Raw genomic sequence first — 13,585 nt, forward strand, 5'->3', positions numbered from 1 at the left:
GGGAAAGAGAAACTACAGTGAGCCTAAGTCTCGCATGTGGCGAAAAGCAAATTGGGATTGATGGTGGCTGTCTCGCCTCGTCCTTGAGGAAAACCTCAGCCAGGGGACCCAGTTCATGTGGGGCAATGTCTCCCTGAATGTGGCCACTAATAAGAAGAAACTACAACATCAGACAATGTCAAATCCAGAGGCTAGAGGGTGGGGGTGGCCTCATGGGCAGTGAGGAAATTGAGGAAATGGGAGTTTGGTGGATTAACAGGACCGCCATGCCAAACCAGGTGCTGCCAATCACTCAGCCTGCCATCTCTCTGGCTCTCGCTTCCCCTTTTGTAAAACGTGTATCATAAATCCTGCTTTCCCTGCTTGTAAAGATTTTATTGTGAGGTACAAATGTAACAGATGATGTGAAGTTTCCCTATTTCATCACTCAGGGGCTAATTCGTTTGTATTAGTGTTTATAGGAGCCTCAATCTTCCTGGCCCTCCCCTATCATCACTTTATCCTCCGTTAAAAAAAAAGTACACCATCAATTCTAAGACATTTCACTTTATTTAAAAGAAGCCAATATACAGGATATAAAGGGCATGATATTTACAACAGTACAGTAAACAGGTTGGTTTCCTGGTAGGATCAGTAGTCTTTCAATGAGTAGAACCACTCCCCCCGCCTTGACGCTACACCCAGCTGGCAGACAAACAGCAACAGTGGGGGGGTGGGGATTACAAATCACAGAGGTGCTAAAATGTCCACGAAGGGATCTTGGGGGTAGCGGGTGCCTCTGCCTCATTTCTTTGAGGGCTTGGCAGCAAGAAGAGTGAGGGATTTGCCCCAAGACTAACACACGCCCCCCCCCCCGAGCCTGGAAATCTCCCACCCACGGAAAACTCCCTTCCAGAGAGAACCCACCTTCACCCACACCCACCCGGTCATCTCCAGACGCCCACTGTAGACGAGTGTCCTAGGACCAGAGCTTGGAGTCTCCAGGTAGAGGACGCAGGTCTGGGGGAGCCCCCAGCACCCTAATCCCTCATCCTGGGCCCCGAAGGAGGGCATAAAGATCGGCAGCCCAGGCAGTGGGTACAGCCAGGGCTGTGGGCACCTCATGGCACTTCCACGCCGGTGCCAGCTGCCTAACAGCCCCAAGGAAGCCGTGTGGCACCTGAACCCCGAGCCCCGTTGCCACCCACACCCTCCCAAACACAGCTGATTTGGAAGTGGATCTTGGCATAGTTCGAGAAGCCAACTGGAGCCCACTCTCGAAGCAGAGCTGGTCCCCGGTCTAGTGCCCCCTCTCCCTCCCCCCCGCCTACCTCAATTCTGAATTCCCCACTGGCCACCCACCCCCACAAGTGCCCTCCCCCCTAAGACTTCCAAGGACCCAGGAGCTGGGGGGATCAGGGTACAGGGAAATGGGGTGAGGTGGGGTCTATAGTCTGCCGAAGCCGCTCATGGGGGTGGATGAGTAGGTGGTGAGGACAGGGGGACGGGGAAGACAGGGGTACCGATTATATTAAATCCAGGAGCAACATGCACCGTGCCCACAGAAAAATGCTGGGCGCCCACAACTGCCTACCCTAGATTAAAAAACCCTTCCTTTCACAAAAATAGATAAGAGGATCTTGCTTTATAAATAGACTACATTTAGCTTAAGTTATCCCCTGCCCCGCACCCTCTCCCTCATCCCAAGCCAAAGTCTGAGCTGTATCCACAGAGCCAAGTTCGAGACGGACTCGCCCTTCCGAGACCTCGAGACATATTGCCACAAGAAAACAAAACGCGTTCACGAGGAGTGTGTGTGTGCGTGTGTGTGTGTGTGTGTGCGTTTCACAACCAGGGAACCAAAATGAATTGCTGTCCCTGCCCCTCCCCAACCCTCTCTGTGTATAAACCCCCCTGAAATAGGAGAGTGTGAGAGAGGGCAGCCCAGGAGAGCCCGCCGGAGAACAGCCTAAAATACCAGTGTCAATGTGACCCTGGGCTGAGCAATAGAAAACCAAAATCAAGTATTTACAGCTTTACAAAGGACGGCCCAGCGCGTCCCGTCCGGACCTGGGGCTGCCTCAGAGAGCGTTGGGGTCTTTCTTGGCGAGCCGTGGGCTCACGGCGAGGGGACAAGCAGGGCGACTAACTCAAAAAAGAACTTGGTGGGAGAGGAGGGAGCCAGGCCAAGACCCAGGGCCCTGCCCAGGAAACAGGCCAGCCGCACCCTTGCTGGTCCCCCTCCCCCGACCTGCCTGCCCCAAACCCTTGCTCCCCGGGAGAACACAGCTATCATAGCTATCGACAACCAACCACTGGCAGAAAGAAACTTCTCAGCCAGTGCCTGTCTCTGGCTCCTGCCCTTCCCATAGTCCTTGGACAAATTCAGGGTCCCGTATCCCCAATGTCGACAAAGGGGAAAGCAAGAATAAACCACCGGACGCCAGTCACCATGGCGACCTTAGTCACCCTCAAACTACACTGTTGCCTTTCCGTCTTAATTCTAAAATAGGTCTGTCGCCCCCCCCCCCCCCCCCCCCCCAACCCAGGAACAACGCGGGGCTGGCTTCCACCAGACCACACCCTTCGATGCCTCCCACAGCCCTGGACGGTGGAGGCTGCGGGGGCAGCCATTGCCTGCCCTGCCCCTGGAAACGGAAACTCTTTTCAGCAGCTGAGGTTCAAGCCCAACTGGCTCTGATAACCTTTGGTTAAAATAAAGCTAAACTAAAACGACAATAACAGTAACAGCAATACTAGGCAGGTGTGTCTGAACCCTGTAACCTTTAGAACAAGGGTCGGTAAGGAGGAGGGGAGGGGCTGTCTCTCCCCCCAAACCCCTGGCCCTCCCTGTACCTACCAAGGGCCTGTGTGTGCGGTGACTGAGAGACTCGGGGCCCAGGAGCCTCTCAGCCAGACTGCCACAGGCAACAGTCCCTCATTCCCCCAACGACAACAAAAAGGAAAAATTAGGAAAAAAGATAGAGGCTGCCAAGTGCTGATAAATAAAAACAACACGCCATCACTAACTCGCTCTTTCTCTCTCGCTTTCTCTCTCTCTCTATATATATATTCTGTGAATATTATGTACAATGGTTTTAAGACTGCAAAACAGGTGCGGGAAACAGAGGAGAAAGAAGGCCCTTAAAGGTGGTTGGTACCCTGGGGAGGAAGGACTGGGGACCAAAACCTACCCAGAGCGAGAGCCCCGCCTCCGCCTCTAGACAGAAGCAGTGGATGGTCAGGGACTCTGGCCCCAGGGGCACAGTGTGCTCCTTTGACCTCCAGGGGGAGCTGTCGGGCCAACAAAAGCAAAAACCGGCCATCAGACCCACAGGAATGGGTACAAAAGAATTGTTTGTTTTTGTAAAAAGCAAAACCGGGTCAGCTGGCTCCAAGCTGAGATCTGGCGGGCAGCCCAAACACAGCGCTCTTCAACGCTGGTCCACTCAGGTCTTGGGGAGAGACGGGCCCCGTTAACACCCCAGCCGGTCAGTCGAGAGAAGTGGGGCAAGAAGCTAGCATCTGTCCAGCAAGGATGGATCTCACTCGAGCGCCAGCTCCCGCCACCTCCGCTCTCCCAGCAGCCCTCACTGCCTGCCCCTCGTCACTGTCCCGTGCAGGCCCGTGGCCAAACAGTGGGCGGCCGGGGCCCATGGAGAACTGAGGTGGCGGCAGGTGGGCCCAACAGGGCTCCACGGAGGAAGGCCTGGCCCCCCTTCAGACTTTCTCACAGAGAAATTAAAGACCCAGAATGCCGTAGAGTTGGCTGGGAGGAGAGGGAAAACATCAAGTCGTGAGGGCAGTAAAAGGCCCTCCAAACCCACAGAGGTCCCAAGAAAGCGAACAGGCAGCCGAAGGCCTCCTTATTGACCTTGAACACACCCCTTCAGAGGCCGCGAGAGACGTCGCGCAAGCCGTGGCCTCCCTCCCAGCCCCAAGGGAAAATCAGGAGTCTGGGAGAGGGCCTGCCTTCCACAATGTATAAGGCAAGCTGCTTTTGTGTGTGTGTGTGTGTTTTGTTTTTTGCATAGTGGTTTAAACACAGTGAGGCTCCGCCTTTCCCCCCACCGTGCCTTGTCCCTCCGCTTCGCCACTCGATCCCAAAAGAAAATAAAAATTTGTCTCCCCTCCCTCCTTCCATCCTTTCCCCTTTTGATAAGTGGAAAACCCCTTGGGAGGTCCCCACCCAGGGGAGTTGGCAGAGGCAAACAGCTCTGTCCCGGGCGGAGGCGGACCACCCCAGGCCCGGCTCGCTGAGCGCCGGCCAGCAGAGGAGAGGAGGGCAGAGGTCCTGGCCAATCAGAGGAGCAGTGGGAGGGTAGAAAACCGCACTATACCCCTCGGGGCCCCGCCCTCACCTTCAAGTTTTGTATAAAAACACCTGCTTGGAATAATTCTTTGGAGCTCAAAGTGGCTCAGCTTAAGGGAAAAGGCACGGTTAACACTGCATCATCTGGACAGAAGTCTGCATTTGTAACACGGAGAATAGAAATTGAGAGCACCATTCCTTGGGTGGGTGGGTGGACGGGGGCACTGGTTGATGGGTGGGAGGGAGGGAGGGAGGAAGCAGCGGTCCCTCGGGGCCTCCAGAGAAGGGAGGGCAGAGGAAGTCTGTGTGGTGAGGACCGGGGCCCCACTCCGAGGAGCCTTCCCAGCTTCGTGGGGAGGGGGGCGGAGGCCCCGTCACCAAGACCACCAGGCACCGGGGACTCAGTCATCAGCTGACCATGGGCTCCACGTCTGCCTCCCGCTCAAACTCGTCCTGAATCTCGTCTGTACTTCCTGAGTCACTGCTGGCCACGGAGCTGGGGGACGGTGAATTCCTGGAAGGCGCGAGAGAGAGAATGGGGGACAGTCAGAGGGCGGTGGGAGGACCCTGGAAGGGATGTAAGGAGTGGGAAGGGCTGAGCAACCAGCCACTCCTATAAAATCTAACCTCAGAGGGGGACCCTGCTTTCCTTAGCATCTGCTAAGCTCACAAGTGGGACATGGCTCTCAAGACCTCTTGGGACCTCCGGTACCAGCCTCTAATTGCTCTGGGTGCTGAAAGCCCCTTTGGGAGCAGAGACCATGGATCAAGCTTGGTTCTTACCCTCGAACCAGCTAACACAGGTCTGGCCACATAGTAGGTGTTCACTAAACCCCAATGACTTCAGCAGTAAAGGGAGGCCGTACTGGACAGTGGTTAATAGCATGGGGTTCAAATTTTGGCTCTGTCACTGATGAGCCAGGGGCGCCTTGGGCAAACCCAGTAACTTGACTAAGCTTCTGCTCCTCCATCTGAACCACGGGAATAATGGACAGTGTGGGCTCTGGGGGGTTCAGTAAGCTAAAGGCCGGGCAGGCTGAGCCCAGGGCCCCCCACGCAGCTTCCCACAGAGCTGCCCCTCCCTCTTTGAATGCCCGAGCCACAGCCTGCAGGAGTATAGTCATAATAAGAGAGACAATTACACTGAACATTCATTTGTGCTTTGTGCCAAGCATTTTACATGTATTGATCCCATTTTATTATCAGCGAGCCTGTCTCCCCAAGAGGCTGCGAGTTCCTCCAAGGTGGGGGCTCTGTCTGAATTGCGTGTGTCCCCCAGCAAATAAAAGGGGCCCGACCCACTTGGCCCTGGGTTGGAATGTGGGGAAGGACAGGAAATTGCTTCCTAAGGACAAATGGGAGCCCCGTTGGCCATGGTAAAGAAGAGCGCCCTGCCCCCCCCCCCACTCCCCAGTTTAGCAGAAAGTGGGGTGTAAGCCTCTTGGGGGCAGGGGCTGGGACTGCTGTGTTCACCACTGTACCCCCATGGCCTCACACAGAGCAGGCCTCTAACGAGGAGCTGCTGAGTAAGTGGGGGAGGGAGTTACGTGAGGTTAGACAGGTAACTCATCTATCACAGAGTAGGTCAGTGACTATAATATTCATTGGATGGATGGATGGATGGATGGGCAGATGGACAGATGGACACGTGGGTGGGGCAGATGAAACAGGCCAGACTTGTGAGCTGCAGCCCCACATAGCGCCCCCAAGAACCCAGCCGCCGACGCCCCAGGGCGGGCGGGGCCAGGCACCCACCTGTCGGCGGAGCCTTTGATGAGGCGGCGGCAGGTCTCCATCTGCACGTCCAGGCCCCGCTTCATGCTGCACATCTCCATGTACTCGTGCAGGTGGCGGTTCATGTCGCTCTTGGCCGTGGCCAGCTCCAGCTGAGAGGAACCAGCGTGGGACACGCGTGAGCCAAGTCACCCTCGGAGCAAAACCCTCAGCAGTCCCCCCTCACCACCCAAGCGTGGGGGGCGGCATCGCGGCCACCCCTGGACACCACGCCCTCAGGGCCCTCCCTGGCCTCTGCTCTCTGCCTGCTGGTCAGTGGCGTCTGGTGAAAAGGGAATGGTTGCTTAGCAACCGCGAGGGCACCCCTCCCTGATGAGCCCCTCGGGGCTCAGCCAGCCCCACTCCGTCTGCCCAGCATCCCTGCACGCCTTCCTGCCGACTCGGTCAGAAAAGCTCTCCTGTCCCTCACCTCTCCGCCCCTCTCCTCCACCCAGTGACACGTCCCCAGGGACAGAGCTCCTCTTTCTCCAGCATGACGACAGCAATGACCATCCCCGAGAGGCACGGCCAGGTGCACAGGCTCTCGGGCAGAGGGGGCCGGGCCTGAGGGCCATCTGCTGGCTGGAGGCCTTGGGCGAGTCATTTGGTCTCTTTCAGCCTCATGTCCTCCTCTGTTAAACAGGGTGCTCAGCACCCACTGCACGGGCATCTGAGTACCTCCAGGTCCACACTAGGGCATGTATGCGGGGACCAGGGAGGGTGTACTTGAGAACGGCCTACTCAGTGCCTAGCATCACTTGATGTCACTCAAATGTCTGCTCTTCTTATTTTGGGATCACCATCTCAGCTGAACAACTTTAAAACAACCTCTCTGGGGCAGACGAGGATCACCACCCCCATTTTACAGATTAGGAAACTGAGGCCCTAAGAGGGGTGTGGCTTTCCCAGTGCCATGCAGGGAATTGGCCAGCCTTCTGACTCCCGAGCCTGTGGCTGCCCCGGGCCGCCAGCCCCTGCCCACGTGGCCACCACTTAGCCACCAGGGGTCTCGCCCATGTGACCTCAGTGAGCGGCACCAGGGGGGCTGCACAGCCCGAGCCCTCACCTCGATCTGGCCTATCGTTTCCTGGTACTCCTTGTCTCTCGTCTTGAAGAAGGATTCCGTCTCGTGGATCAAGTTGCCCAAGTTTTCCTCTTGCTAGGGAGACAGGACAGAGGGGACAATGTAACTGGGAGGTGGGGGCTGCAGGGCAGAAGAGGGAGGAGGGACCAGGGAAAGGAGGTGACCCCCGCCCGCCCGCCCGCCCCCACTCCCTGCGTCCTGGCCCCTGGGCAGCCAGGCCCGGGCTCACCTCGCCCTGCAGGTCGATGGAGGGGTTGCAGTTGGTGAAGTCCTCCCAGAGCAGCAGCGTGTCCTCATTCTCTTCCCACGTCAGGCTGTCGCAGTCGTCGTCAAAGTCAAAAGTCTCCCGCCTACGGGGGTGACACGGGAGAGCATGGTGAACAGGGACCAGGACGGCAGAGGGACAGGGGCCCTGCCCCAGTGGGTATGTTCCCACGAGGTGGCCCTCCAAAAATGACAGAGTGGCGGCAGACGGACAGGCCTTAGCCATGGAGTTGGACTCTTCTAAAATGCAGAAAGTGCCCTGGCTGGTGTGGCTCAGTGGATTGAGCTCAGGCTGCAAACCAAAGCATCGCCAGTTCGATTCCCAGTCAGGGCACATGCCTGGGTTGCAGGCCAGCTCCCCAGTGGGGGGCCATGTGAGAGGCAACCACACATTGATGTTTCTCTCCCTCTCTTTCTCCCTCCCTTCCCTTCTCTCTAAAAATAAATAAATAAAATCTGTAAAAAAATAAAAATAAAATAAAATGCAGAAAGTTTTCCCGTACTCTTTATACAATTTAAAATGTATGTCTTTAAGGTGCCGGGCTTTAAAATCAACAGAGATGAAAGGCAGTTTTCCTCCCAAGTCCAAGCTCGTGATTCAATGAGCAGCTCATTGCCTGAGCTCTTATTTTTTGCAAGATTTCTATAAACTCTGCAACTTGGGGTGGTTGGTAGTATTATTATTCCCATTTTACAGATGAGGACACTGAGGCACAAAGGAATTCAGTAAACTTTTAGAACAGCAACTTGCTGAAAATCACATCTGAATTCAAAGCCGAGGTGACTTCAGGGCTGCCCTAGTCACTAGAACAGGAAGTAGGCAGGTGACAGACCACCCACGTCTGCCTGGGTCTGAGGGGCTTCTGGAGACGCATGGGTACCCCTGCTGGGCTGGGTGGGGGGCACCTTAAACAATCATTCAGCCCAACGTGCCCACTAGTCAGGGGAGAAGACTGATACCAACAGTGAAATCACTCGACCCGGTGAATCCCCGGAAACAGAAGTGGGTCCCAAGTGCCCAGATTCCCATCGCACGCCTCTCCCCACTGCCAGTCCCCTCCCGCAACCCCTTCCTGGATTCTCCAACCTTCAAAGGTGGCCCAGGCCGGGGGCCACTGGCCAGGGCCCAAGAAGAAAGAATTCCTAGTACAAAGCTGCTTAGAGCCCCACACCTCCACCCCCCAGCCAGGTCTGTCTCCAGAACACCAGAACCTCTAGGTGGCTCTGTGAGCCCCGAGAGCAGAACTGGGGCGGGGGCTGCAGGGCGGAGAGGCCCCCACCCCCGGCCCCCGCCCAGGCTGGACTGGCCTCACACGACTCCCCAGGGTCCACTAGCACCGCATCACATACTCAGCAGCTGACTTCACTTCCTGCCCAGCGTCTGGGATCTGAAGGAAACCCCAGCTGAGGACTAGGAAGCCAGAAAAGACAGGAAGATGGACCAGAGAAAGAGCTGCGAACAGGCGAGGCGACCCCACCCCACGCCAGATCTGGGGGGCAGGGCAAAGGAAGGGGGCTGGCCACAGTACAGAGAAAGTACCAAATTCCTCCCCTCCTCCTTGGCCCGGAGCCCAAGCAACTGATGTGGATCAAAACAAAACAGCCGATTTGGATCAAAACAGAACAGCCCTGACTTGGGTGCATCATTCAAAGACTTCAGTGGAACTGGCCCGGGGCGGTCTCCGGCTTGGGTCTCAGCCTGCTGTGTTCTCTGCGGGAGGGGGCCAGGCCCCGCCCAGGGTGCGGTCAGCAGGGGAGGGGGTGCAGAGATGCAAGGGTGGAGGGGTGGCCGGGGGATTTTTTTTAAAAACTCAGGCAACTTCACCACCAGATCAATCCAATTGCGTACACACAGCCCGGCCCACGGAGCCCCGCACTTGGCCCTCGGGCCTGCCCCTCTCAGCTCACCCACCCTGGGCAGCCTGGTGATTCCCTGGTGACTTGATGGAAATGAGGACAACAATTTCTTCAGAGGAGCCTTTTCATCCAACCAAACAACCCCGCCCCGGGTCTGTGGGGGCCTACGGTCCTGCCTCCTCCAATGAGGCTCAGGAATGCCCAGAGCAACGTGCAGAAAACCTAGACCCAGCCGAGGGGTCTCCCCCAAAGCCCTTCCCATCGGCAAAAGATGAGAACAGGAGATTTTGGGGGGTGGTATCAAGGAGGAATCAGGAGCCTGGGAGTCTCCTTGTCCCCTTCAAACGGCTGTCCCCAAGACACGCCCCATCTGGGCTCTGTTTCAGGGGGGCCTCACGTACAGGGGAGCGTGGGGCACATGCAGCCCCACCGTTCCCGGTCCTGCCTGCCTTCCTTCCCGAGTGGCCTGGCTCCGCTGCGAAGGGACCAGGGCAGGGGTGGTGCCGCAGAGCGGGCCGAGGCACACCTCTCCCAGCATGCAGACAGCTGGCTGGGGACAAAGCACTGGACTGGCAGTCGGGGTCAGACTCCACCCCAGCTCCTCGCGTGCCCCTCTCTGAGCCTCAGTTTCCGCATCGGTACGGGAAGGGGCTGGGCGGAATGATGCTCGGAGTCTGGAAGGCTAAGCCAGCCCCAGAGCTTTGCAGGAAGTCACAGGGGAGTCCCACGCCCCTAACTTTTGAAACGACTCTCACGCCAGAGGCACCTGCTGAGAGGAGTGTGTGCTCTCGGCGGGGTTCTGGGCCGTTTGGTGCTGGCCGTCTGAGCCGGGATCGCAAACCCACCCCTGCCATTGGAAACCCGGGACCCCGGGGAGAGACATCAGGTCGGAGAGCTCGCTCAGCCTGAGCCTCTGGTGCCGGGAGGGGCGGTGAGGTGGGGGAGGGGGGCGGAGCTCTGGGGAAAAGCTGAGTTCTCAGGGCTCGGGTGCCCAACGGCACCTCCAGAGAGCCTCCAGACAGGCCCTTAGACAAGTCACCCAGTGTCCCAAGTGGCACCTCGCCCTCCTCCCTTCCCCCACTTTAGGGTACAACATGGATTAGCGTGAAAGCTGGACCAGGGTTGAGAACAGGGACCTGGATAGGCCGAGGCCACAAAGCATCCCTGCCCCGGATGACCCTATTCAGTGCGCTCCAGGTAAACCAGCTCTCTGCAGGGGTGGGGGGAGCAGCCCCGATGGGTGGTGGCATTTGCTCATTTTCCAACCTGGCTAACTTTAAGCGACTCATGTGCCGTCACTGAACCTGGAGCAGGCAGACACCCACAGTCAGCTTCCAGGAGTTGGTACGAGCTGGCTCTGACCCACCACCGAGCGTGCCCGGCCCACGCTCTGCCACACTGAGCCCAGGCGGCACCTCACAGCGAGAGGACGCAGGCAGACGGGCTTGGCTCTGAGCCCCGGCTCTGCTGCGTATTAGCGGAGCGGTCTCGGCCAAGCTGCTCCTCCTGAGCCTCAGTGTCCTCATCTACGAAAGGAGAGTGATAACCCCACCTCCTGGGGTGGGAGCTGGTCAAGTCATCCTGCAGGCGGGGGTGGGGCGGTGTTTGGCCAGTGTGGTGGGCCCGGTATACGGCTCAGCACAGCCGTCCCACCCCAGGAAAACCTACGGAAGTGGGTCTCAGCCTCAGACAAGACCTTCACCCAAATGTGATCGCCACTACCCCCCCTTGGGGCCTTTCCAAAAATGTGGAGCTCCCCAAGGTAGAAATGTCACGAACGAATGCAAACTTGTTCCTTACGCTGTTCCAACAAAACACACCTGTGGGCGACTTTCAGCCCAGGCCACCGTCTGCCGCCCCTGCCCCGGGTGTCCGGGTGAGCCGAGCGGGGCTCCCGGCTGGGGCAGTGGGGACACTCAGGGTACTCACAGCTGGTTAAACATGCGTTTCATCTCGTCGGTGATGTTCATGGAGCCGACTTCCTCGTCTGGGAACCGGTTCACCTCCCCGTCTTGCTCCGAGATGTCATCGTCCGAAGTCACCTTACGCTCTTTCTTCTTGGGGACCACCTGAGCCGGGAAGGAAGAGATCAAGGTGACCGGGAGGCTCTGCCAGAATGGAGGGGCAGGCTGGGCTGGGAAGGGAGCGAGCACCCCACAGGGCAGATGGAGTGTGGCTGGGGCCAGCCACGCCGGGAGAGATGCACGGGTTGTCTAAGAAGCAGGCGGCGTTAGCAGGAAGCGTGAGGCAGGGAGACGTGCGGGACGGAGGACACAGCCTGGACACCCCCCTGCCCTGCTGGTTGGGCCAGATCAGCTCACCCCTTCACCACAGAAGCCAGGGGGCCAGAGAAGCCCCCGAGGAGGAGGCGCAGATGGCTCCATGCCGCCCGGAGCCCCCCTGCTCCCGTGCAAAGGCAGCAGGCAGCAGCCCCGGGCTCACCATGCTCCCTCCACTCCAAGCAGACAAGACGCGAGCAAACCAAACAGAGGCTGAAACGGGCCCCCTGCTTTCCAGCAGAGGGTCGGCGAGAAGGGCCAGAGGTGCACAGACGGCCCAGGGAAGCCCAGAGCTCCCTGGCGATACCCGAACACACACTTAAAGCAACAACACACCGTAGGGCCCTGCGCTCAAGCAACAGCCAAACTACAACCCAGACTCAAGAAGCGGCCTTCGGAGAATGGCGCGTGCCCTTCGGGCAGCTAGCTGGACGGGCCCCCACACCTTCCCCGGAGGACAGCGGCCAGCGAACCCGTCGCCTCTTCTCGGGACACGCACACTTGCTCGCTGGGGGGAAGGGGTGGAGGCTGAGGGCCTCTTCGGGGGGAATGAAAGATAGTCCGAGGCCAGCAGCTCGTGCCTGGAATTCTGTAGCTCATCGGCCAGGGCTCAGGCCCGCTTGCCCGGTGCACCCACCACCTGACCAGGGCTCCTCGACGGCACCCAGTCCCGGCACCCCGAGGAAGAGGCCAGAAGCCGGACTGTGAACCCAGCATGGGCGGGTGGATGAAGCCCTGCAGGGTCAGGAGACCCGAGTTCTAGTCCTGGGTCTGCCATTTCCTTCCTGGAGCCTGTCATGTCATCCCCCAGGGGAGTGGTCTCCTCAGCCACAAGATGAAGCCGTCAGCCTGGATGATGGAGTCAGACCAGCCTGGGAGCCTAGAGTCCCTGATCCTACAGTCTCCGGGGGAGGCCACGCTAACTCTGGGGGATGGCATGGTGGGGTGTGAGGGGAACGGGTCGGCCAGGCAAGGGTGCAGGCCGGGGCTCTCTGGGAGGGTTGCAGTGGCAGGTGGGAGTGGCGGCTGGTGAGCAGGGCGGCCCTAGTCACCTGGAAGATCTTGGACACGTCTTCCGAGTTCCGCTGCTGTGCGACATCGCACAGCTTGGCCGTGATATCGATTCGGCGGCAGATGTCCATGTCCACCTTCATGGCCTTTTCTTGGATCTTTGTGTCCAGGTCTGTCATGGGCTGCAGGGAGGACAGCAGGGGTTACGTGAGCGAGGGATGGAGCAAGCACGGGGTGGGGGCATTGCTCCCAGGCAGCTGATGGACAGAGAGGGGTGGGAGGCCCTAGGTGTTGAGCGGGAGGTGCCGGAGTCCAAGAGGGGCCTTGAGCCTGTCCTGGGCGTGAGGGGCTGGGCCAGCGCTGCTCGGCGGGGGCTGGGGGTGGAGGGGCCGTGGGAGCCAAAGGCTCTGGCGCCGAGTGGACAATGTGAGGCCATGTGCGCTGGTCTCCCTGGGGCTGGAGGGCATCCTCTCGGCAGACACAGTGTCCGTGTGTGTTTTGTTAGCGCAAAGGAAACACAAAGGCAGCTCCCACCAGTGAAACACTCCCCTTCTTTCCCACCCAGCTCGCCCCACCTGTCCCCCACCCGGAGGTGCCTGCCAGGGCAGCTCTCTCTCTCTTCAGGGTCCCTCCCACGGCTGACGGCACAGGTCTGCTCAGGGCAGGGGGCTCCCCCTGGAGCCCCGGGAGGCTTCTCCCAGCCACACCCAGCTTCACGCCCCCCAGGACCAGAAGCCACATCGGGCTGGGCCTCCCACGATCAGGCCCCTTCTCCTCTCTGGAGTGTCTCCCCACATAATGCCCACTGCTTGGCGGTGGCAGGAAACCCGGGTCCCCCGCAGGAAGGAGGCCTGGGCTGCCAACAGCTCCCCTCACCCACGGTTACCTAGAAGGGCTCTGATCGCCATCCCGAGGACACATACACTGGCCTGCCCTGACTCTACAAAGCAACCCTGCTGGAGGCCGCCAGCCCGGGCAGCCTCTCAGGCTGGCACAGGGCCGCCCTCCACCTGTGCCCAGACACCG

General features: G+C 58.9%; 1 protein-coding gene across 2 annotated transcripts in view; it reads right to left on the bottom strand.

The window, feature by feature from the left end:
• Positions 1 to 530: 530 nt before the first annotated feature.
• IFFO2 (intermediate filament family orphan 2) overlaps positions 531 to 13,585 on the bottom strand; it is a 46,642-nt gene continuing 33,587 nt past the window's right edge. Inside the window, exons 4-9 of one of the 2 annotated variants that reach the window (XM_028513834.2) lie at positions 12,601 to 12,741; positions 11,199 to 11,338; positions 7,378 to 7,498; positions 7,131 to 7,223; positions 6,047 to 6,177; positions 531 to 4,805 (exon numbers count right to left, since the gene is read on the bottom strand). In XM_028513834.2, coding sequence (XP_028369635.1) covers positions 4,700 to 4,805; positions 6,047 to 6,177; positions 7,131 to 7,223; positions 7,378 to 7,498; positions 11,199 to 11,338; positions 12,601 to 12,741 — 732 coding nt within the window. In that variant the 3' untranslated portion in view covers positions 531 to 4,699. The remainder of the gene's footprint in view (positions 4,806 to 6,046; positions 6,178 to 7,130; positions 7,224 to 7,377; positions 7,499 to 11,198; positions 11,339 to 12,600; positions 12,742 to 13,585) is intronic. The other variant, XM_036025396.1, reaches the window with a different exon arrangement.

This window comes from Phyllostomus discolor, chromosome 5 (assembly GCF_004126475.2).
Source record: "Phyllostomus discolor isolate MPI-MPIP mPhyDis1 chromosome 5, mPhyDis1.pri.v3, whole genome shotgun sequence".
In the NCBI taxonomy this organism is placed as follows: Eukaryota; Metazoa; Chordata; class Mammalia; order Chiroptera; family Phyllostomidae; genus Phyllostomus; species Phyllostomus discolor.